Source organism: Schistocerca nitens, chromosome 9 (genome assembly GCF_023898315.1).
Source record: "Schistocerca nitens isolate TAMUIC-IGC-003100 chromosome 9, iqSchNite1.1, whole genome shotgun sequence".
NCBI lineage: Eukaryota > Metazoa > Arthropoda > Insecta > Orthoptera > Acrididae > Schistocerca > Schistocerca nitens.
This window is the reverse complement of record NC_064622.1, coordinates 358,361,839-358,388,216: the sequence shown is the minus strand read 5'-3', so window position 1 is coordinate 358,388,216 and position 26,378 is coordinate 358,361,839. Positions and strand designations below refer to the sequence as shown.

General features: G+C 44.0%; 1 protein-coding gene across 2 annotated transcripts in view; it reads right to left on the bottom strand.

The window, feature by feature from the left end:
* LOC126203285 (probable G-protein coupled receptor Mth-like 1) overlaps positions 1-26,378 on the bottom strand; it is a 361,675-nt gene that overhangs the window by 7,962 nt on the left and 327,335 nt on the right. For both annotated transcript variants that reach the window (XM_049937542.1, XM_049937543.1), the window contains exons 8-9: positions 25,611-25,800; positions 15,990-16,237 (exon numbers count right to left, since the gene is read on the bottom strand). In XM_049937542.1, coding sequence (XP_049793499.1) covers positions 15,990-16,237; positions 25,611-25,800 — 438 coding nt within the window. The remainder of the gene's footprint in view (positions 1-15,989; positions 16,238-25,610; positions 25,801-26,378) is intronic.

The window sequence follows — 26,378 nt, the reverse complement described above, 5'->3', positions numbered from 1 at the left end:
CACCAAACTTCATTGGACTATTCTGCCCTATGCACCCTACAGCCCGGATCTCGTACCTTCTGAATTGCATCTGTTTGGCCCAATGAAGGCTGCACTTCGCCGGAAGCAGTACGTGGATGATGGGGAGGTCATTCATGCAGCATGATGCTGACTCTAATATCGATTAGTAGAGTGGTACTACGTGGGCATACAGGCTCAGACAGTAAGGTGGCATGAGGCCTTGGTACTGAACGGAATTTATGCTGAAAGAGGGTTTGCAGAAATGGAGCTGTTTAACTGACGTCCAATCATTGGATTTCAGGCCAAAGGTGGAAGCATTTCCGAAACGACTAAGTTTGTAAATTGTCAGTGTGCCGCCATGTTTAAAGAATTCCATGCATGGCAAAATGGTGCTATCGAAAACCAGTGGCATATCAACTGTGGTATCCATGATCCATAGATGGCGGGTTGGACAACATCTATAGAGACGTGTACAGGTGAATAGACATGCAACAGTTGAGCAGTTGACCGCCCCAATGACCCAGAAGGCTACCAACAGTGTCTCCTCAACGACCGTTCAGAAACTTTGCTGCGTATGGGCCTCCACCGTAGGCGCCTAAATCACGCACCAATGGTGACTGCTGTTCACACATTACGAAGGCTGGAATTTCGACGCCAATACCGCAACTGGACGTCCAATGGGTCTCGCCAGGTGGCCTTTTCAGATGACTCACGTTTCATGCTCCATTGGACAGTTGGCCGTTGGCGTGTGTGTCGTGAAATGTCCAGCCCAGAGGAGGAAGCGTTATGGTCTGGGGAATGTTTTCGTGGCGTTCCCTGAGTGACCTCTTAATTGTGGAAGGCGCAGTATGCATTTATCCTTGGTGTTCGTGTCCATCCCTACATGCAGTTTGTTTTTGCTTGGTACGATGGCTTCTACAAGCAGGACAATGCAACGTGTCATATGGCATGCAGTATCATGTTTTGAAGAGAACCAGGATGAGTTTACAAACATACCCAACCATCACACTCCCTGGATTTAAACGCAGTCGAGAATTTGTGGGAACACCTCGATCAGATGTTTGCGCCATGGATCCTCAAGCGAAAAATCTAGCGTGGTTGACAATGGCACTGGAGTCGGCAGGGCTCCACATTACCACCTGTGAAGTTCCGATAGGTGGCAGCAGTATACGTCTGGGAGCAGTCCGTGCTGGAAAAATTGATTACTTGTGCTTTTGACTGCTGGTCACATTACTGTGACTGGACAGTGTATTTCCCGTTGCCAAAAGCGACATTTTTACTGCATTTGGTGATTTGTACGTCTTTGTGAGCTGATGCAACATTCTAGAAACTTCACTGTAATGTATACACGCGAAAATTTGTCTTCACTATCATTTCTGATCCTTTAGATTCTGTGAGATATTTTTTGTAGATGCTCGTGGGTCTTCCAGGTGGTACGGTCCTCGTCCTCGTCCTCGTCCATAAAGCCTTTCCGTTCCAGAATTGGACAAAACGTTAGAATCACGAGTATATATGACCCGGAACACTCACCAGCTCATGAAAACCTCCATTGAAAGACATGTCCGCCAGTGGTAGCTGAGTGGTCAGCGCGACGGAATGTCATACCTAACGGCCCGGGTTCGATTCCCGGCTGGTTTGGAGATTTTCTCCGCTCAGGGACTGGGTGTTGTGTTGTCCTTATCATCATCATTTCATCCCCATCGGCCGGCCGCAGTGGCTGAGCGGTTCTAGGCGCTTCAGTCTGGAATCGCGCGACCGCTACAGTCGCAGGTTCGAATCCCGCCTCGAGCATGGATGTCTGTGATGTCCTTAGGTTAGTTAGGTTTAAGTAGTTCTAAGTTCTAGGGGACTGATGACCTCAGATGTTATGTCCCATACTGCTCAGAGCCATTTGAACCATCCCCATCGAGACGCAAGTCGCCGCCGTGGCGTGAACTCGAAAGACTTGCACCGGGCGAGCGGTCTACCCGACGGGAGGCCCTAGCCACACGGAATTTCCATTGAAAGACATTTTTCTTTTGGAAATTTGTGTGCTGTTGTGTGCCAGGTCGCCCATGCTAATCACCACCTATTCTGTTCCTTTGTGCCCGTCATAAGTAGAAACATACGGACTTGAATATATCAGAAAGAGAAACATACTTAAACCAGACGCAGATATGTATTATACCCATCGAAAACATTAATGTTCCAGACACATAGGCTGTCAACAGGACCAAGATATTGCACTCTCAGAAGAGGTAAAATTTTAACAGTATACGTAAGATTAATGGCTCGTATAATACAGTGAAGCGCCAAAGAAACTGGTATAGAAATGCGTATTCAAAAACAGAGATATGTAAGCAGGCAGAATACGGCCCTGCGGTCGGCAACGCCTATATAAGACCACAAGTGTCTGGCGCAGTTGTTAGACCGGTTACTGCTGCTACAATGGCACGTCATCCAGATTTAAGTGAGATTGAACGTAGTGTTATAGTCGGCGCACGAGCCATGGGACACAGCATCTCCGAGGTAGTGATGAAGTGGGTTTTTTTCCGTACGATCTTTTGACGAGTGTACCGTGACTATCAGGAATTTGGTAAAACATCAATTCTCCGACGTCGCTGCGGCCGGAAAGAGATCCCGCAAGAACTGGACCAACGACGACTGAACAGTCGTTCAACGTAACAGAAGTGCAACCCTTCCGCAAATTGCTGCAGATTTCAATGCTGGGCCATCAACAAGTGTAAGCGTGCGAACCATTTAACGAAACATCATCGATATGGACTTTCGGAGCCGAAGGTCCACTTGTGTACCCTTGATGACTGCACGACACAAAGCTTTACGCTTCACCTGGGCCCGTCAGAACCGATGTTGGATTGTTGGTGATTGGAAACATGTTGCTTGGTCGGACGAGTCTTGTTTCAAATTGTATCGAACGGATGGACGTGTACGGGTATGGAGACAACCTCGTAAATCCATGGACCCTGCATTTCAGCAGGAGACTGTTCAAGCTGGTGGAGGCTCTGTAATAGGGTGGGGCGTGTGCAATTGGGGTGATATGGGAACCCTGATCTGTCTGATCACCTGCATCCATTCTTGACCATTGTCTATTCCGACGGACTCGGGCAATTCCAGCTGGACAACATGACGCTCAACACGTCCAGAATTGCTACAGGAACACTTTTATGGGTTGAAACAATTCCGCTGGCCACCAAACTCCGCAGATATGAAAATTATTGAGAGTATGTGGGATGCCTTGCAACTGCTGTTGAGAATAGATATCCACCCCCTCGTACTCTTACGGATTTATGGACAGCCCTGCTGGATTCATGGTGTCATTTCCCTCCAGAACTACTTGAGACATTAGTCGAGTCGATACGAAGTCGCGTTGCGACCCTGCAGAGTGCTCGCGGGGGTCCCACACGATATTAAATTGGAAATTTTTGGTAAGGCCTATGGGACCAAAGTGCTGAGGCCGTCGGTCCCTAGTCTTACGCAGTACTTAATCTTACTTAAAGTAACTTACGCTAAGGAAAACACACACACACCAATGCCCGAGGGAGGACTGGAACCTCCGACGGGGGGAGCCGCGCGAACCGTGAGGAGACGCCATAGACCGCACGGCTACCCAGCGCGGCTAAACGATATAAGGCAGGTGTACCAGTTGCTTTGGCTCTTCAGTATAATTATACGGTAATTTATTTAAAGAAACTATTGTAAAACTTTTGCTTTACTTTAACAGTTCGAGACCTTCACTAAGTCGTTAAGTTTTTCATCTAGTACGTTGTCTTCATCTCTTTTTAATGCCAGTGTATTTCGTGTTCTTCAACAAATCCATTTCATGTCTTTGATGTCTTTGTACCGTGAATAAAATCTACAAAGCTATTCACATGGTATCACTACACGGGGTACTCCTTTGTCATCGGTCTTCTGGTGATAAATGTTTTGTCGATAGTCTTAAATGTACGTGAGACATGAGCAGAATTTACTTAAATCATAGGTTGCTGCACTGCGGTGATAGACACGCAACAGATTCTTATTCAGGCTGCAGTGCCGTTCTTCCTGGAAGACCGCTTACTGCAAAGCTGCTCGCTCCTCAGTTTACAGAGAGATCATAAAAACGCAGCGCGTTTCCCGCAAGTGTGGCCAGTGCCAACTGGACTGCAGAGTAGAAAAAGAAAAAGAAGAAAAAAAAAGGCTTGCAGAACGAATGCAACACAACGCGTTCGCGCTGTATAGTAGTGAATCATGAAACCTGTGCGTTTCTAACGTTTATCCAATTCTGGAAGAAAAGTTTCGTGGACGAGGACCATACCATACCACTTGGAAGACTCACGAGCAACTAAGAAAAATATCTCACAGTATAGTATCAGAAATGATAGTGAAGACAAATTTTCCTGTGTCTGCGTTACAGTGAAGTTTCTAGAATGTTGCATCAGCTCACAAAAACGTACAAATCACCAAACGCAGCAAAAAAGGCCATTTTGACAACGGGTTATACAGGGTGATCAAAAAGTCAGTATAAATTTGAAAACTTAATAAACAACGGAATAATGTTGATGGAGCGGTAAAAATTGACACACATGCTTGGAATGAAATGGGGTTTTATTAGAACAAAAAAAAAAAAAACAACAAAGTTCACAAAATGTCCGACAGATGGCGCTGGACAGCAAAACCGCTACCGTGACGGGTGAGAGTACACCGATATATTACAGAATCGCATCATCCCCAGCCTGGCTGATAAACACTTGGTGGAATGTACGATGTTTATGCAGGATGGCGCTCCACCCCATATTGCTAGACGAGTGAAAGATCTCTTGCGCGCGTTGTTTGGTGATGATCGTGTGCTCAGCCGCCACTTTCGTCATGCTTGGCCTCCCAGGTCCCCAGACCTCAGTCCGTGCGATTATTGACTTTGGGGTTACCTGAAGTGGCAAGTGTATCGTGATCGACCGACATCTCCAGGGATGCTGAATGACAACATCCGACGCCAATGCCTCACCATAACTCCGGACATGCTTTACAGTGCTGTTCACAACATTATTTCTCGACTACAGCGATTGTTGAGGAATGATGGTGGACATATTGAGCATCTCTTGTAAAGAACATCATCTTTGCTTTGTCTTACTTTGTTACGCTAATTATTGCTATTCTGATCAGATGAAGCGCCATCCGTCGGACATTTTTTGAACGTTTGTATTTTTTGGTTCTAATAAAGCCCCATGTCATTCCAAGCATGTGTGTCAATTTGTACCTCTCTATCTACATTATTCCGTGATTTATCCAGTTTTCAAATTTATACTGAATTTTTGATCACCCGGTACACTGTCGTGTCACAGTAATGTGACCACCAGTCAAAAGTATGGGGAGCAAAAAAGAGGCCTCGTTTGACGGTAGCCTTTGAACAGTGGTAGTAAAAAGAATCTAACCGACAGGAAAAAGAGACTACACTCACGTATCAATGATATTCTAATTCAAACCCATCAGGCATTCCGCATGTATGTGATCGTAAGTCAATCTCAACCAGTTTCCAGTTGAGATCTTGGCTTTCTAGCCTCTTTTTCTGACGGACCGGGCCGAAGTTCTTTTCAACGCTTCACTGCGCTGCTTTGCAGATGTGCAGAGCCTAGGTTCAACTCTCTTTTCATCGATGTCCTTGACATTTAACACTGCAAACTGCCTTGCTTACGGGAAATGTTGCTTTTTGGGGGTAACAGAAAAGAATCTGCCACTAGAATGCGCTATTGAGAGTGAGCTCATGACGCGACAGTGTCTGTTGGTCTATGGCTATAAACACTAAGGGACTTAACATCTGAGGTCATCAGTCCCCTAGACTTTGAACTACTTAAGCCTAAGGACATCACACACATCCATGCCCGAGGCAGGATTCGAACCTGCGACCGTAGCAGCACCGCTGTTCCGGACTGAAGCGCCTAGAACCGCTCGGCCACAACGGCCGGCGTGTTGGTCTGTACAGCAATGTCAGTGTGGCACATATTGCTCTCTTATGGTGACTGTTAGTAGTTACACACAAGAACATGTGAATGAAAAAAATGTATAGTGCTTCTTTAACCTTTGGAGAGTATACTGTTCAGTTCATCTTCTACTTCTGCTCATAAGTATGTGAGTACTACAGGAATCAATATTGTTTGCATATGTACAGTACACTCGAACGATAACAAATTAGTGTTTACTTTATTCGTCTAGAGCCGGCCGAAGTGGCCGTGCGGTTAAAGGCGCTGCAGTCTGGAACCGCAAGACCGCTACGGTCGCAGGTTCGAATCCTGCCTCGGGCATGGATGTTTGTGCTGTCCTTAGGTTAGTTAGGTTTAACTAGTTCTAAGTTCTAGGGGACTAATGACCTCAGCTGTTGAGTCCCATAGTGCTCAGAGCCATTTGAACCATTTTATTCGTCTAGATTCCATTGCTAGTTTGAGTGTTATAATGGAGTCATTCTGGTATTTTAAAAATAAACGACGAAAGTGGTTACTTATCAAGAATACATGGCCCTAGAATGTCCGTCTGACAGTGAAGATACCTTAGATTTTGACGATTCGGATGGAGATCTTACTGTAATTGTAAATGATCTGGAATCTGTAGATAGTGATAGCGAGCCTGAGACTACTAGAGGAACTACTCGCAAGAGTTCAAATAATTTTTTGGAGGGCGATAATAATCAAGTTGTTGCTGATGTACCGCAAATACAAGCTTCTGAAAAATACACTAAGATGCTGAAAATCTTATCATTTGGAGAAAACCAAAGTGCTTGATTTGTAAATGCTCTTTTTGGTTTGAAAGGAAATATCGCGATGTCCCAATCAATGTTAGAGTTGTCTATATTGTACCACTTTTTTGAATGTTTTTTCACTGACGAATTGATGGAAAAAATTGTACATGAAACTTCTCCTTACAACACACAGAAAAATAAAAACAAAACATCTTTTTACTACACTGACGCGCCAAAGAAACTGGTACAGGGATGCGTATTCAAATAAAATGTAAACAGGCAGAATGCGGCGCTGCGGTCGGCGACACCTGTATTGGACAATAAGCGTCTGGCGCAGTTGTTAGATCGGCTACTGCTGCTACAATGCCAGTTATCAAGAGTTAAGTGAATCTGAACGTGGTGTTACAGTCGGTGCAAGAGCGACGGGACACATCATCTCTGAGGTAGCAATGAAGTGCGGATTTTCCCAAACGCCCATTTCACAAGTGTACCGTGAATGTCAGGAACCCGGTAAAACATCAAATCTCCAACATCGCCGCGGCCGGAAAAATATCCTGCAACAACGGGGCCAACGAAGACAGAAGAGCAAATTGCTGCAGATTTCAATGCTGCGCCATCAATAAGTGACAGTGTGCGAACCATTCAACGAAAAATCATCGATAAGGCTTTCGGAGCCGAAGACCCACTCGTGTACCCTTGATGACTGCACGACACAAAGCTTTACGCCTCGCCTGGGTCCGTCAACACTGACATTGGACTGTTGATGATTGCAAACATGTTGCCTGGTCGGACGAGACCGTTTCAAATTGTATTGAGTGGATGGATCTGTGTAGGTATGGAGACAACCTAATGAATCCATGGACCCTGTATGGCAGCAGGGGACTGTTCATGCTGGTGGAGGGCCTGAAATGGTGTGGGGCGTGTGTAGTTGGAGTAATATGACACCCCTTGATATTTCTAGATTCGCCTCTGACAGGTGACATATACGTAAGCATCGATCCATTCATGTCCATTATGCATTCCGAAGAACTTGGACAATTCCAGCAGGTCAATGCGACACCCCACACGTCCAGAATTGCTACAGAGTGGCTCAAGAAACACTCTTCTTAGTTTAAACGCGTCCACTGGTCACCAGATTCCCGAGACATGCGCATTATTGAGCATATCTGGGATGCCTTGCAACGTGCTGTTCAGAAGAGATCTCCAGCCCCCTCGTACTCTTACGGATTTGTGGACAGATCTGCAGGATTCATGGTGGCAGTTCCCTCCAGCACTACTTGAGCAGTTAGTCGAGTCCACGCCACGTCGTGTTGCGGCACTTCTACGTGCTCGTGGAGGCCCTACACGATTTTACGCAGGTGTACCAGTTTCTTCGGCCCTTCAGTGTATGTTCATGACATTCACAAATTTATAGGCATATGCATTATTAGCTCTTTCTCTCCTCCTACCGCTGCTCGCCATGTTTGGAAAGATGTTACTGTGCCTCTGTCATATGTGCGAAGTGCAAAGTAAACTTAAGTTCCATAAAGACAAAAACTGATTTCTAGGTTTGCATAGCATCTACAAACAGATGCCATTCACCCGCTTTTGATTAAGTCATTGTTTAAAACTATGTTTTTATACTTAACATATGTTTATTAATGCTGCAAATTTCACACAGTTTTGCATAAGTTTCACAGAGGTTTGCATAAATGTAAAATGTAAAAAATATATATATTTCTTTCAAAGTTAAGAATGTATTTTTTTTTCAACATTTTAGCTGACATCCTTGAACGATTTCAATAACAAAATTTTTAGTGTTCTAAAAAGAAGCGTGAAATGAAGCATTAAATGTGTTAAGGAAGCTTCTGTAAATGTAAATCATGATGAGAAGAGGGCTTTAGTGCCTATTCTCCAAAATATAAGTCCAGCATCTTAGCTAGAGCACAACTCTGGACGATATACTGAAACAGTTAGCAGAGTTCCGAGTTTATACATGTAGAGCAATCCTAATAGCCACATTTCATGCTAGATGCACACAAAATTTATCATAAGTAACCAAATGACAAACACAAATTAGTGTCATGTTCAGTAATAACATCATTAGATAGGCAATCATATTAGGTAGATTTAGCCGTTACTGTCAGAATGACATCCTCACCTCCAGACGACCTTTTTTATTTTGTTCTTTTCGCACTGGTACAGACGCCCGAATTAGTGAAACTGCAACAACTATGTGGCTGCAAAACCTGTATGAGAGCATAGTCATACATTTTTTTAATTATCAAATAAAAAATTAAAGCTACATAATTATTTTTTTAACAATGTCTGAAGCAACAGTCATTGATGATGGTCTTGCAGCAGTACTAAATTGATGTTCTGACAGTAGTTGCATTACGTACGAAGATATTACCTGTTAGTGGCACATGAAAATTTGTGCCGGACCAAGACTCGATTCCAGATTTCCCACTTGTCACGGAAGGTCGCCTTAACCACTTCCGCTATCTGAACACGCTCGCAGCACTGACCCAAACTACCGTATGTCATACAGTCTATGACACCACTGCTCGCAACTTTACTTGAATTCCCGCCATAAGATTTAAGTGAGACAAAGGTTTTAAACACTAGTATTTCGAGCGCAGTTTTGCCAGTCAGGACTTGTAATATTTACTGATGAGAGTCTAACACCAATAGGTAATATCTTCATATCAATTGCAGCTAATGTCAGAAATATTCCGCAATTGCGAATGAATATCATAAATGTAGAACAGCTGCAACCTTTTCTCCAATGTCTGTTTCTTCAGACATTGTTAAAAACAAGTATTACAAGCCTCAGCGGACAAAATTACGATCGTAATACTAATGGTGAATACGTTTGTCTCCTCGAAACCCTGTGGTGCGATGGGGTTGTAGACAGTATGACATGTGGAAATTCGGGTCGGCACTAGAAGGTGCTTTGACAGCTGAAGTGGCTAAGGCGACCACTCGTGACAAGCAGGAAGTCCAGGCTCGAGTCCTGGTTAGGCATAAATTTTCATGTGTCATCAATAGGTAACATCTTCATACATAATGCAGCTAATGTGAGTCCAAATTGTGAATAAATTTCGCTAATTATTATTTTTTAAGTGCAGGTACAGGTCTGCAGTGCTGGAACATTTAAATCACCACTATAACACGTCGCAAGAGGAGCCAAGACAGAATGGCACAGTACATTAATGGAGTGGAGAATCGTGCCGTAACTAGGTTTCTACATCTGGGACGAGACAACGTTGCAACAATCCGTGCTTAGGTGGTTAAAGCATATACCAACAGTGTACCATCATATGACAGCTCTTAGATGCCACAGATGCTTCCATTGTGGCTAAACAATTATGAACGACGAAGAAGAAGTCTCTAACCACTTTGCAGTGTATAATCAGGAATTTCAAGAGGAACTAGTGTTCGAAGACCAGCATATTAAATTGACCCGATAGTGGAAGAATAGAAAATCAGTCATGCCTTAATTTTCAACATTTTTTGCGACATTTTGTGCATCACACAGTTCTTTACCTGGCTAATTACCACAGACGAGTGAAAGGTGTATAGCTGCAACCATGAGACGACGGACGAAAGGGTATACTGGAAACGTGTATTCGCCATTGTTGAAAAACGCGACGACCGAACCATTATCGAGCAAAGTGATACCGAATATTTTTTGGGACTGCCATTGTGTGGCATAACAGATTAGGTTCATAAGGGACAAACCTTAATAAGATCATACCATCGACATCGCTGGACAAGGTTCCGGGATGCTGTCAGGACGAAGTGTCACAGAAATCTGCCGAAGGGGGTGCCTTCGCTCCACGATAACACCTCTGCTTATTCTGCACAAGACGGCCACACGTGCTGCTTCTTTGGGCTATCAAATATTGGCTCATGCTCTCCCTTTCGATGTCCGCCTTTCTGTTATTTTCACGTGGCTTCCTGTGGCCTCTTCGTATTTCCTTGGATGAAGAAACCCTTGCATTCAAGGTACCTTCAGAATGATGAGGTGTTTTTAGAGGTGGAAATACATGACCACCACCTATCTTCAACGTCAACGTGCAATAACCACACAGAGACAGCAGTGGCACCATTGGCAGTGGAGAGTATATGAAGTGGGTCGGGGGAGGGGGAAGGGGGGAGGAGCGAGGGGATGTGGAAAACAGCTGTTGTCATCAGGCGGTAGGGGCAGATTTATCTGATGTCCAAAAAGGCATGATCATTGGCTTCGGGACAACAGTGGAAGCATTTGATTCGCTAAAGAGGTCATCTGTCACCGCGCAGTTGATGTACAATTGCGGTACCGGGATGCAAAACCAATCTGCGTCGCTAATGAACAGCAGCCAGCACGGGTGTATGAACCTGGCACATGCTGCAGAGGCCCATTACGCAGCAACGTTCGCTGATCGATCGCTGAGGAGACGCTGACGTTTGGATCATCCAGGCGCTCAGTTGCTCAACAATTGCACGTCTGTGGTGCAGCACAGCTGCCTCTGCACTGGTTTGGGATAGCACCATTTTGCCATGCATGGTATAGTTTAACCATGGTGACACACGAACTTAGGTGTTTCGGAAACGCTTCCACCTGTGGCCTGAAAGCCAATGACCAAACCCTTTTGCACGTCAGGTAAATAGCCCAGTTTCGGTACTACAACAACTGCACTGTTTATAGCGTCTTTTTTTCTCTTTTTTCTTTATTGGATTTCGATTCCCCCCCTCCCCCCCCAGAGGGGGGCATGAGATAAAAAAACACAACTACTGGTAGTATGGTGGCTTTTCGCAACACTAACAGGGGACGCACAACACTGAACACTCACTTAAAACAGCACTATACAGGTGACACAGCGGCAGATGGGGGGGGGCCGAGGACCCAGACCGATGAAGGGGAAAAGGGGGGGAGGAAAGGAAAGGAAAAAAGCGGAGAGCCAATGGAGGGAGGGAACATAGAAAAGGGGGGCTGGCCAGACACGAGAAGGAGTGGGAAAGGCAGTGGAGTTGAGAGCAAAAGGGGGAGAGAAGGGAGGCAGAGAGAGGGTAGGTGGGGAAAAAAACAGGATGGAAGGGGTGGGAGAGGGAGCCTGGGAAAAGGACAGAGGAAGGGAGGGGGAGGTGAGGATCAGAGTTGATAGGAGGGATAAATGGAGGGAGAGAGGACATCATCCAGGAGGGGGAGTCCGTGGAAGCCACCTTGGGAAAGCTTGGGAAAGGAGATGAAGGGTGTAGAGGTGGAGGGTAGGGGGGACACAACAGTGAAGGCGTGGCAGGGGGAGGGGGTGGGAGAGGAGAGGAGCAATCAGGGGATGAGGGGGATCAAGGCGGCGGGAGGTGTAGAGGATGCGGATATGTTCGAGGAAAAGGAGCAGATGGGGGAAAGGAATCAGGTCGTAGAGGACCCGCGTGGGGGACGGGAGGAGTATACAGAAGGCGAGGCGGAGTGCGTGGTGCTCAAGGATCCGGAGGGACTTATACAATTTGGGGGGGGGGTCGGATATCCAAGTGGGACTGGCATAACAGAGGATGGGATTAAGGATCTGTAGGTGTGGAGGATGGTAGAGGGGTTCAACCCCCATGTCCGGTCAGAGAAGAGTTTGAGGAGTCAGAGGTGATTGTGGGCTTTGGATTGGATAGATTGGAGATGAGGGATCCAGGTGAAGTGATGGTCAATGGTGAGGCCAACGTAGGTGAGGGTGGGGGAGAGGTGGGCAGGACGGATGCAGATGGTAAGGGAGAAATCAAGGAGCTGGAAGGAGCGAGTGGTACGACCTATGATACTCACCTGGGTCTTGGAAGGAGCCACTGGTTACACCATGTAGCAAAAAGATCAAGGTGATTCTGGAGAAGGCGTTGGGACCGTTGAAGGGTAGGAGCGAGAGCAAGGAAGGCAGTGTCATCGGCATACTGCAGGAGGTGTACTGGAGGGGAGGGGGGGTTGGGGAGAGGAGAGGACAGAGCCCTGGGGCACACCCGCGGAGGGGTAGAAGGTGCGGGAATCGCCATTATGGATGGTAACATAGGAGGGGCGGCAGGAGAGGAAGGAGGCAATCAGATGGACATAGTTGACAGGGAGGGCACAGTGTCCATCCCACTTGCTTTATATACTCTCCACTGCTAGTGCTACAACCTGCCATTTGTTTTGATTAAGGGTTCCTGTACGAAAAGGACTCCTGTAGAAGCCCTTGGTTGACATTATGTGTGTAACATGTTATCCATGGAATCAATTGAAACTTTTCAAAGCTTCCGTCTGGAATCATGGCTAGGGGGTAGCACTATACACACGAAATTTTAACTCGAGAGAGAGGACAGCACCAATCAGAGTGACTGCTTTTCGTCTCAGTAACGAATAACACACAACAGCAGTGCTGACTGACAAATGGATGAATCCTGAAACAATTTCCCAAAGCTGCTTGACATTTGTGGATCCTGAGGGGTTACCAAGGATTATTAAGACTTCAGAAGCGACGTTTGCCATCTTGCGGGACAAGTAGAGAAGATGATAGCATTTCGAATTTTTTTACTCCAAACGGGAAAGTTTGATCGAAAGGGGCCAACGGAGTTACTGCCAAAACGAGGTAGCGAGAAGTTGCTGTTACAGTCTCCCTCAGGGAGCGCAACTGCAAGACAAGAATTTCGATTAGGCAGCGAGAGCGCTATTCTGTTGACAGCCTTTCCGCGATATGATGATGACAGTGGTATGTGTAGCAAGTTGGAAAGGAATTTTGGTCTAGTGACTGGACGTGACTGGGTTTAAAGCGGCAATAAACTGTTTCGTTTCGAAGAAAAAAGTGTCAGCACGTGTATGACTTGACCCTCTTACTTTTAACTGTGATAGAGAGAGATTTTCCTGTAGAGGTCTAAGAACGTCCATTGGAGCCAGAAAGTTACTGAGTGAGGAATTCCGTCACAAAGCAGCACCTAGTCCAGTGGTTGGATCAAGAGTATTCTTTGTGCAAGTAGACACAGTTCGATTCGTTGGGGTAGGGCTCTGTAGCCTGTCAGGGCAAAGCTGACCACCCTAACTGAAGCAATGTACCGATTGCAGTAGAACAAGAAGCTGATATGGGTCTTCGAATGAAAGGATTACATGTCAACGGTTGGATGACGTAATGAAGTCGCTTGGGTCACAGAGTGCCTGGGCTGATCGCAGTGAACGATGTAATTATGTTTAAAGCAGTTTACGAAGGACACAGAAGACTCAGTTTAACTCTGAATGTCAATAAAACTCTGTCACGATGATACAAAAATAATATCCAATAGAGATATACAGTAACAATCAATGATCACACTGTGACCCAATTATCCACAAATGAGTGTGAAGATGTCCAAAGATAAATTAAAAGGTTCAGTAATGATACTGACCTTGCTGTCAGCCAAGTAATGACTCTCTCTGATGCAGACGAAATGGAGCTGTAGTTCAGTTATCTGTCAACAAAAATGTATGTGTTGGCTGCACCTAGTAATAAAGATGAGCAACTTCAAATTTCTGGGCATATAACGTTAGTATTATATCCTACTCCGCATAGGTATAACAATGTTTATGATCACTCACACTCACACAGTGATGCACAAACCGATGGAATAAACAGGCTGTTCTTGTGTCTAACGATGGTGGATTTCACAAAGTGAACTGCTACCCAGAATCCAAGTCCAGAAAGTTGTGAAACTCATACTAAGCACATGCAGAGAGCTCATGGAGCCATCCGAAATGGAATACGTAAGCACAAAGAAGGTTAATCACTCTACTGTCAAAGACACATATGGAGGGCTTCAGAGAATACTGAGAAGTGCTGGATAAGTGCAGAGCCGAGGAATTTATAGGCACTCTCACGTCAGTGGACTGTCCCATGTTACCTGCCTGCACCTGCAGAGGCATCTTCCGCAAGAGAAAGTTGCAGTTGGCTGTTTATAACCTTCCTTCACGTTGACACTTGCACTAGGTGTGGAATTTCAATCACTGCCGGATACTAAGGTTAGCATTTCCAACCCAAGGCAGAGAGACTTGATCAGTATTTCATTTCCATGTTAACACTGAGTTCTGTGTAATCTCTAAGAAATACGAGGGTTGTCCAGAAAGTAAATTCCGATCAGTCGCGAAATGGAAACCACAGTGAAAATCAGAAACGTTTTATCTGCAACGGTTAGGTACACCTTCCACGTACTTCTCTACATAGTCGCCGCTCCAACTTCGAGTTTTGTCGTAGTGTTGTATCAACTTTCCAATATCCTCGTCACAGAAAGCAGCCGCCTGTACTTTCGGCCAGTTATCTGCACCGGTCTGCAGCTCGTTGTCTGTGGAAAAATTTTGTCTTCATAGCCAGCGGTTCTTGTGAGCAGAGATGAGACTCAGGGGGAGCCAATTACGGACTGTATTGTGGGTGATCACACACTTCTCATCGGAAACGCTGCAGGAGCGTCTTCACTGCCCCTGCAGTATGCGGCCGAGAATTGTCATGGAGAAGAAACTGCTCGACAGTTGTGTTTTGTGGGTTGCATGACACAGGTGAAATCTCTAACCAGGCGCTAATACTTGGCGGGAGACACTATTCCCTACGCATTTTTCCGTGTTCACTGTTCTTTCAAAAATGAAAAGAGCGTCGCGACACGATCGACGGGCATACTAGAGACACTGCCCAACACACCTGTGCAAAGCTATACCGGATTTTCCCAGTGGTTTCCATTTTGCGACCGATGGGAACTTACTTCCTAGACAACCCTCCTAGTATGATTTATCAAGAAGGCTGAACTACCGTCAGCACACGATGAGAGACAGAATAAAAGTGTAATGCATAAAGTGGATTATACATCTCATACTGTAGCACATCCGCCCATCAACCAAAGTCATTCGCTCTATTTATTCGAGGAAAATAACTGATCAGAGAACTGTGAGACAGACGTCACACTGTAAGCGGAAAGAGCTGTACAATATAAAACTATTAGCAGAGCACACCACATGGTTCGTAAACTGTTCTAATGTTCCACCTATCATAAACTACAGGGCAATTAGAATGCTGTCATTTATAAACACTGAATTCAGGAATGATGGAGGCAGAGTGTAATTTGTGCCAGGTACCTCCGATATACCAGTGATTAGAATAGCCATGGTACCAGCCAGCTACTTGGCATTCCTTGACAAAAGTCACTGGTCAAATTAGGTGCTAGTCAGGTTATACTGTCCTTCAAATGGAAGTAGTTTGGAAAGAAAGCGGGTCCACAAGGACAGCCTAGACATTTGTGCTGTGGCAGCAGAGACAGAGTGCCAAATAAGGCCTTAAGGTAGAGTACGCACCTGATCCAGAACCTCCATGACCCTCTGATGGCGGCAGTGAGCACGGGCACCAGGAGGGCAGTCGCGACCTGAGCAGCCGAAGCACGCTGCGCTTGCAGCAAAACAGGTAGAACAGGAAGACAGCCCGCAGTAGGTTCACCAGGTCCGTCAGGTACCAGTAGTAGGCAGGTCCTCCCACAGCCCATGACACGATCTCCATCACCCAGGTCAGTCCCATCAGCCCAAACAGCTTGGTGTACAGCACTAGCCTGTGGTGAAAAGTGCACAGTGTGGGACAGGTGACACAATATGGTGCAAGAAGGGTTCAGTAATGTCTTGTAACTGACTTGTGTGATGTTCCTGATATGAGACAATTGCTATGGATCGACAGCCACAGCAGGCCGGGGTGGCCGAGCGGTTTTAGGCGCTACAGTCTGGAACCGAGCGACCGCTACGGTCGCAGATTCGAATCATGCCTCGGGCATGGATGTGTGTGACGTCCTCAGGTTAGTTAGGTTTAATTAGTTCTAAGTTCTAGGGGACTGATGACCTTAGAAGTTAAGTCCGATAGTGCTCAGAGCCATTTGAACCATTTTGACAGCCACGTGGACCAGCTTTCTGGTGTGCCTCTCCTCCAGCTCAACACCATTTCAGCCTGTTGGCACATTCGTTTATCACCTGATCTAACCAGTAATCCAACCTGACACCAAATTCAGTCCCTAGGCCACCAACCAGAGTTGATCAGCATATCCCTCCACCGATCAGTGGCATGTACCTTATCTAGCGAACCTGTTGGCATATTTCCTCCCTGGCGCAACTATCGGATGCAAGAAGACTAACAGAAAATACTGTCCATATATCATCAGATTAGCCCATAAAGTCCAATAGCACATCCAAACCATAGATTAGTTTTATGCCTCTTCACCAGCCAAACGCGATTTCAGCCTACAGACACATTCCCTCCATAGCTCGTATGTGCAATACATGCAGCCTGACAACAAATTACGTCCTTATGATCAACCCAATACATGCAGCCTGACAGAAAGTCCTGTACCTACACCACCTGCTTAGTGCCTGGGAACTGTCAGCAAACCTCTACCATTGATCAGTGGCAGGTTCCTTCTGTATAACAACGTCATCTCAGACTGCAGCCCAAACTAATCCACAAGCTACAAGGAGACTGTCAGGAACTCCTGTTTCTAGACAACCTTTTCAGCAGCTATATCACATGAGCATATCCTCTCTGCAGGTCAATTGTATGTGGCATCATAAGTAACTCAGCACCTAGAGATTACATCATTTCCCTATTCCCTGTCCCATACTTCATTTTTTCGTCAAAGACTTGAGTTTATACCAGGAGCTACCCTGGGAAACAATAAAGTCAAAAAGGGACACAGCATAATATCAAAAAGTCGACTAGAAAATGTGTAAGGAATAAAATAAAAATGTTAGCATGTTCACTTCCCAAACAGTTTCAAATCCATTTTTTGACACTGTGTGTCATTTCTAACATCGTTGTATCCCAATGTAACTCTTGCTGTTGAACCAAGTGTGCTGGAAAATGGTCTTTGAATGAAACCAGTCGCATATTAAAGAATAATTTTAACAGCAACTTCCAGTGCTACTAGAGCTCATTGCTGAAGTTTATCATCGCTGTAGAGTACAATCAACAGGGAATAATCCAAGGCGCTCGTAGGCATGTCGCCTTTGCAGCTGATCATCCTGTAATCTCTGCAGCTCAAAAGGTCCTTATTTGTCTAGCTATCCAGCTTACTATCATGCTATATCTTAAATACATCATATTCTCAGACCATTGGCTTGCCCTCTCCCAGAGCACATCAACTCTATACATTAAGCTTGTCACTCTGTCCTCTTCCAGACTGCTAGCTCTCCATCATATCACTTCAGCTCTTCCTTTTATACCCCTCCCCCACTTCCACAAGATTTCCCATTCCCAGTTCCCTACTGAATGCCTTTCATATCTCTTCAGTTTTTTAACACGAAAAATGTTTTGGTCCCAAGCACACATCTTCAGTAGATCAGTTTGCGTCTCTCCTACACTTTCTCAATAACTTGTAAGAACTTATGCGGCATAATGCTCAGGCAGGCCATCGCAAACAGCCAATGGGTATGCCAGCCCGCTACCTACGTAATGTCGCAGACAGATAGAGCATTTTCCGGCGAAAGATTCCGAGTTCGAGTCTCGGTGCGGCTCACAGTTTTAATCTGCCGGGAAGTTTCATATAGGCGCACACTCCGCTGCAGAGTGAAAATTTCATTCTTGAAACTACAATAGTGATGGCATAGTGTTCTGAAATATGTCATTCTACCAGTAATGGTGGCTGTGATTGGTTCTACAATGGGGTATTCTACTATTAAGTGGATGCGACTAGTTTTGCAATGTGGCATTCTACCGTTAATCGAGATTTCCCGAATGTGGAAAATCATTCATGCCAGAACGATCTTTCTTGAAACAAAAAAATTGTTTCCTGACGTGAGTTGCCCAGAGGCACTTGTCCCCCACACAATACAAATGCCTCAATCTGCCTCTGGTGCCTTCGCCTCTCCATTAAACTCAAAGCAAGCAATATGTCGCAAATGTTAGATACTTTTCCACTTGCAATTGTATCTGACAACACTTAAACGATATTCATAAGTTTCAACTATCCAAAATCCCATATGTAAATGCAAGACAAATACCAGAATTTCAAATAAGAATGTGACAGCGGTTAAATAAACTTGTATCAACCTATATTTTGTGTTAATGAACGTGTTTACTCAGTTTATCGATGTTACTTTGTGCGGAAAATCAAACCAATAAACAATTTTATGCTCACTAATAAGAGAGCAGAGACGTGTCGAAGATGCACTGTGCTACGTTTTCCTAATCGGGTGGCATATGATGTTGGGTGGCCGGAGGTGTGTGGCTCGTGGCTGCTGTAGGGCGACGAAACACTACAGTGTACACTGTTCTGATTTCGACATGGATGTAAACTATTTTGTGGAATTGTTTTCGGCAGTGTTTGCTATTACTGGTGGTTGGTTGGTTTTGGGGAAGGAGACCAGACAGCGTGGTCATCGGTCTCATCGGATTAGGGAAGGATCGGGAAGGAAGTCGGCCGTGCCCTTTCAGAGGAACCATCCCGGCATTTGCCTGGAGTGATTTAGGGAAATCACGGAAAACCTAAATCAGGATGGCCGGACGCGGGATTGAACCGTCGTCCTCCCGAATGCGAGTCCAGTGTCGAACCACTGCGCCACCTCGCTCGGTATTATTGGTGGTGTTAGAAAGTGAAGCGAATTATGTTTGGGATTCTATGAGACTGATACCATTAGCAGACATCAGAAACGTAGTTTATAACTCGAACAAGGAGAATGTGAAAACATTATTTTGCACGTGGTCTCTCAAAAATGGTATTGTGCACTATGAGTCTCTCCCCAAGGGTGTGTCCATCACGCCTGGTATTTGTTGCCAACTGTTGAGACACATTTTGGTCTCAGTGCAAGAAAGACGACCGACAAAACTGCATCAAGTGTTACCCCTACACGATAACACACTCTACTGGTTTGACAAACAAAGCTATCCCGGATATTGTTTGGGAAGCCATTCCTCACCCACTTCTTATGACCTTTTGCCCTCAAATATTTCCTGCTCCTTGTCGAACAACTGTCAATAAAATTCCTTTCCTGACGATAATGTACTTCAGAGCTGACTTGACGATATCTTTAACCCATAACCACTAGGTTTCTATAGTTGTGGAATTGATAAAATACTTGAGCGTTGTTAGACTGTTTTAAATAATGTAAGGGAATATATCGTTGATGATAAGTTCTCCTATGTTTACAGTTCTCTACAATAAACTGCTGGAAGAATGCACTTTACTAATACAAATGAATTACAACTTACCTAGATAATCTTATAATGCATGTCTATTTTAAGAAAACATAAATTATCTGTGACACTACTGTGCCTGTGTCGGCATGAGTTAATGAGATACTACTCACTCTGGAGTTCGAAGAAGTCTGTGTTTATTTGCTGCCGTGATTCATACTCAAGTAGTCTGAAAATGCGGAGTTTTATAAATGAGATTGTGTATTCACAAAAACCAACAACATTTTTGGCACAAGCGAAAAGACGCACTATCGAATGTGCAATATCAACAATTTTTTGGCCCATACACTATGGTGTACTGGAAGTAGCGCCCCGAGTTTTGATGGAGAATTTTACTTAAGATTTTCTTATTTATGTGGCTGCTCGTAACTCTGTCATAAAACAGGTATAAATCTGGTCTCCAGTAAGACTGGAACCGTGTGCCAAAGCAGCCTTCAGTTTACATCTGCCTAAGAGCTAGCAAAGACCTGTGGCATCTGTCTCTGCCTTATTGACGAGGAGGGTAAATTGCGAAGTAGAAGACGAGATTAGTTGCAATATCGGTGTACGAAGACGTCCCTGGACTCAAAACCGTAAATTTATGACTTTGTATCACTCATTAAGTGGAAACCATTCACATTATTCAGTGGAAATGACAAGAAAATATCAAGTAAATTTGGCAGCATAATTCCATGAAATTCAGGGCGGAACTTGATGATCACACAATTGCCAAACATATTGTGCGTTTTTACCACGTTTCAGTTACATTACCAGCAGAAGGATAAGTTTCCCAGCCGATCTGTTCCTTGAGTCAGCTCGGAAGTGAACACAGCAATCTTAAAGATAGAGCTGCCAGGTCTAGAATACCAAAAGTGGTTTTATTCTCACTTCTGTAATTAGTTTAGAGTCTACCTCATATCTCAGATGCACCGGCTGCAAATTAAATATCGTAAATCGCTATCTGTCACAGTTAGTTTTGTTTTCCTGTTATAAGCACAATGAAAACTGAAAAGCTCATTCACCAGACACGATACGCATTTTTGGAGATTCTCCAGAGTTATATTGCAAACATTTTGAATAGGAACATATCCTTTTTACAGTTATAGACTTAGACAATGTTTTTCTCATGTCAATGGTGGTATCTTCAAAAGAGGCACACATATGAAGAGACAACAACACAACATTGATTGCTAAACATGAACATCCACAGGGAGACTTCGTAAGGTACGAAAGACAAAGTTCCATTTCAAGAAAGGCTACTGTGCAGGAAACCATACACAATGACTGAAGAAGTAGACTCAGAAAGTTGTTGATAGTGAAACCACTGAAGGGCGTGCTCAGTGCACGTTCTACTCCAGTTTCTGCCAATAGCAGTTGTTATCAGAACGCGGAACAAATAATATAAAACGCTGACAGTAATGTCTAGTATAACGCATCCTTAAACAATTCTGTCATTTAATCTGTAAATATCGAAAGAACGAAAAGCATCATTTACTCGTTATGATTGCAATAAATTCCTACTGATGCCTTGTCAATAAAAGAGAAAAGCGCTTATCTCTTGCAGTACGTTTGAGACAGAGAGAACGTGAAATAACTACTGGTTCAGCAAGCTAAGATAGGCGCTGTGGCTCTATACAGCGCCTCGCAATCAGCACTGAGTGTTATTAATTTAGCTCCTGACATTTTGATATGAAAGATGCCTCTAGACCACCACAATACGAAAATTTACGAGTGGTAATTAGACGGCACAGATGGTTAGACGGTTCTAGAACTTGCGGAGACTATCCAAACACTGTTGTTTCATGACACAAAACTACCGCTATTTTATCTTAACAGTGGTCCCTGTTAGCCGGATTACAGCAGGTATGTGAATCAGAGTGCAGCAGTCTCTATTTAGTCAAATAATTAATGGTTAGTACATTTCACAACAGTGGAAGTAGGGTTACAGATAGCTGATTATTTGACTAACTGTAACATATAGAACCTGTGTAGTGATTGTCATTCCAGTTGCATAGCGGACGGTAATATTTGCTTTGCACTTATCTGCAGTATTAATGCTACAGTGAACTCTGTTGTCATATTTGTATCTCATGAGTTGACGATTACGTTCCTTAATTCATATTATTCAAATTGATGCCTAATGCAAGAGACGTCGGTGCAAGCTAGATTTTGCAAGTAGCGGTGAATGTTTTAACTGTATTGTGAGCAGTTGTTAACCTGTCACGTAATATTTAAAAGTATTATTTGTGAAATGGGGTGCATAAAGATTCATTCTTACCTGTTCTGTGACAAAGTTACAAGCAGCCACATTTAAAATAAATAAGAAAATCTTAAGTAAATCTCTCCATCAAAAGTCGGCTCGCTTCTTCCAGTACCCCACAGTGTAAGGGCGAAAAATTGTAGATACTGCACACTTGATAATTTCTCTTGCCATTTCCGCTCACATTTTTTTTAAAGTACACAATCTTATCTATGAAATGCTACATTTCCAAACTACGTAGGTATGACACGTAACAGCATGTAAACATACACCATTTAAAATTCCAGAGTAAGAAATATCTTACAAACTCATACCGATATAGGCACATTCATGTTGCAAATACTTAATGTTTTCTTAAATTAGACGTGCATTACAAGGTTGTAGTTGTACGTTAATTCATTTATGTTAGTACACTAGATAAGTGGCATTTTTCCAGTAGATTATTGAACACAACAATAAACATAAGAGGGAAAATTATCATCAACAATATATTCTCCCACTTTATCTGAAAACGTCTGACAATGCTTAAGTAGTTTACCGATTTCATCCCTGTAGAAACCTACTGGTTCTGAGTTATTATTGTCGTCAAGCCAGATTTGAAGTGGGTTCACTTGTTAGATAGGGAGTGGGAAAGGTAAACATTTGATGGGAAAAGGTTATAAGAAGAAGTGTATGAGAGATGATTCCCAAACAATATACTGGATAGCATTGTTTGGCAAATCAATACAGTGTGTTATCGTGTAGCAGCAACACTTGATGCAGTTTTGAGACGCTACAAAATATTATTTTCACACTGTCGTCTTTTTTAGGGCTCAGCCATTCATTTACTTTTAAGATGTCAACATATAATTTGTCATCAGAAACAGCACTGCACAGGAATGCTTAGTGAGTCAACTGTTGATGTACAACCAAAAATACAGTGAGAGTCAGCCCTTCTGATTTCTGTTGCTCTGAATTAGAGCATGCAATACTCCTACATCCGACATGTCAACCTTATGTACTGAATGCAAATGTCACAGAAAAGTTAAAAGGTAACAGTTAATAAAATATGTTAATTATCGAGGCTTCCTGAATACGGAAAATTATACATGCCAGAACGATCTTTTTGAAACAAGAAAATTCTTTTCTGACGTGAGTTGCCCATAGGCTCTTGTCCTCCACACAATATGAATGATTCGATCTACCTCTGTTGGCAGAGAACGAGTGGAAAACAACGCCTCCTCCAGAAGTTCCACATCCTACATTGTTTCCAGATCGTGCAGATGGCCGGTCTTATAGTTGTGACAGGTGCGCAGTTTCCTTGGTGCACTATGTGAACAAGTCGGAATCAGTCTTTGCAGTGGCTGGCCGGCTCCCAGGTTTTAGGGTAAGACTGTACCATGTATATGCCCTGTCTAAGTTCTAACAGTTAGTCACTATCCGTGAACATCATGCATTCTTCTTTGCTTTCCACACCCATTTACCTTTCCTCTAGATTCTTCTGCATCTCATCAAGTTCCCACCCCTCCTCGCCTTTAATGGACACCACATGTCCTGCACTAACTGAAAACTAGACAATGACCTCATTACTTCTACTGTGATCACCAGTTCTGATGTGCAGCCATGCCTTTACCAGCACATCCCACTGTCCCGACATCTACACACACTCCATATCCTATTCCAAAGAAATTTCAATCAACTCCCTCTATGAGACATTGAAATTCGCCCTGATATTGATCCTTCCTATCGGTTATAACACCTTCCCACCTATCCCACTCCACACCAGTGATCCCTTCTATCTCTTCCCTCCCAATCTCTCCCCATTCCTTCTCTTCATGATACCATGGACCTGCTCAGCTGCCAGACTCCTCCCCACTTTCCGTCTTTCCACTGTACACACCAACACCTATCTTCATCTCCATAGCTGCTTCCCAACGGACCCACAAAATTTTTTATACAGTTCCCTCCCCAAATCCTTTTTCTCATTGCAGGTCCTCCAGTATTTTTGTGTGAAGTTTTTTTAAAAGAGCGACAGGATTTGCGCCATGTGTTTTCAGTACATATATTTGTTTTTATCTTTTAGTTCATAGACTTTAAGTTAAACAACAAAGGAAATCACTAGCTTTAATGTTTTATGTAAAGCTTACAGAATTCATGCTTCTGTAGATTTTAAAGACATATCTACAGTGTTCACTTTTTAATCAAATTTGTTTCGTTTTCGGACCTGTGGCTAAGGGTGTGAAGTGCAGTAAAATTAACGTCATTGGAAAACATTCATTATGTTTTCCACGGGCATGGATGTGTCCTTAGGTTAGTTAGGTTTAAGTAGTTCTAAGTCTAGGAGACTGATGACCTCTGATGTTAAGCCCCATAGTGCTTAGAGCCATTTGAATCATTTTTTTTATGTTTACTGGAATACTGTGTGCACTAAGAACCAACCAACGGATACTATTCACTGCTAGTAACACAACAAAATCTATCTTATAATGTGAATAATTATCGCCTAACTCAGTGCTTGCATGTTCTGATCACATATCTTGCCACAGTTGCACGACTCCCACACAGCTGCAGACAATCAATAAAAGTGTAACATCTGATGATGACTCGCTAGGCGGTTCGAAAGCGGTAATGGGATAGTAAAAATTGAAGAACGAAACAAAAGGCGACTGGTTGCAGTTATTTCAAGAAAGATTTATTCATCCCAGTCGCAGTGATCGTAATCCATAATGGATGAAAGTTTTACTGGCCATTTATGTTTTCGTTTCTAATAAAAAATTGGCAAAATAAATACCTGCATAATGCCAAGTTTGTCAGCTAGTATATTTTCATAAATCTGTGGCTGTGGCACCCGATATAAAATACTTATCACCGAAACATGTTTTGTTTTCATTGGATTACAAAATTACCTCCTCAGCAACGAATGATTCCCGAGTTTCGTATCTCACTGTGTTTGCCATGTAGAAGATGATTTTTTTTTGGAAATCTGTTAGTACAGTATTTTGCTGTTTCTATCTCCTACAAAACTAACGTAAAACTTGTCGGTAGTCGCACAGAGTGGCTGTACCGTTAGAAGCGCCATGTCATTGATTGCGCGGCCCCTCCCGCCGGAGGTTCGAGTCCTCCCTCGGGTATGGGTGTGTGTGTTGTTCTTAGCATAAATTAGTTTAATTAGTGTGTAAGTCTAGGGACTGATGACCTCAGAAGTTTGGTCCCATAGGATTTCACACACATTTGAACTTGTCAGTAGTGTAAACCTCCATAATGTGCCCAAGAGTGTGAAAAATCTGTTCTTAATTCCAATTGGGGCTGGAATTAGGTGTTTCCCTAAAATAAATGTAATTTTCGCATCAGGAAACGTTTCCTAGTCGAGAATAAGGAGGCACCTTGCTTTGCGCAGCAAAAGTGGCAACACAGCGCGAGGCAACACTGCCACCACAACTGCCATTGGTGCCTTGCTGGCGACAGCCGTCCAGCCAGCTCTCTGTGAGATGCTGAATACTTCAAACGGTACTGTAGGGAGGCGGAAGCTCACCTCTGGCGTTCCTTGCGGTAGACGCTGTGTCCGCTGGACTTGCCGCGGCGCCGCCCGTCCACCATGTTGAGTATCTGCGTCTCCTTGTGAGCAGAGACGATCTTGACGGCGGTGTAGGTGAAGAGGGAGAGGTTCCCCAGCAGCAACACAGCCACCGGCCCGTAGAAGAACAGCAGCGTCGCCTCGCGCCCTGCCACAGCACAGTCATCAAAGTATCTGCGGGTACTAACACTACAGTCGTTACGTGTAAAGGTACGAACATCAGCCTTCAGCGATCGGGAACGCGGTTCTTACACTACTGTACCTTTTGCATGATGTGTCACTGCCAAATACGAAGTATGTCCACAAAGTAAGTTCCGTTTGGTTATATAAAACAAACGTGTACAGATACAGAAAAAATATTTATTGTACAAAAATCTACAACTGCTAAACTCCTTTTATACCTAGCTTCCGAAATTTTGTAGGCACTTGTCATAGGAGGTTGCTGCCTGTGTATTCAACCATGTGGTAACATGTTCTTTCAGTTCGTCATCGCCGTTGACCACCAAGGACTGATTTTAGTTGTAAGAAGAGATGAACGTCGCTAGGAGCGAGGTCCAGGCTGTATGAAGGATGATCAAATGCGTCCCAGTGAAATTCCCATTAGAGCTGTATGGTCACATTTGCCGTGAGAGGTCGGGAATTATCGCAGAAAAAAACAACACATTTTGAAAGTAATCCTCGGCGTTTGTCCTGTATTGCACGGCGCAATTCCTTAATGGTCTCGCA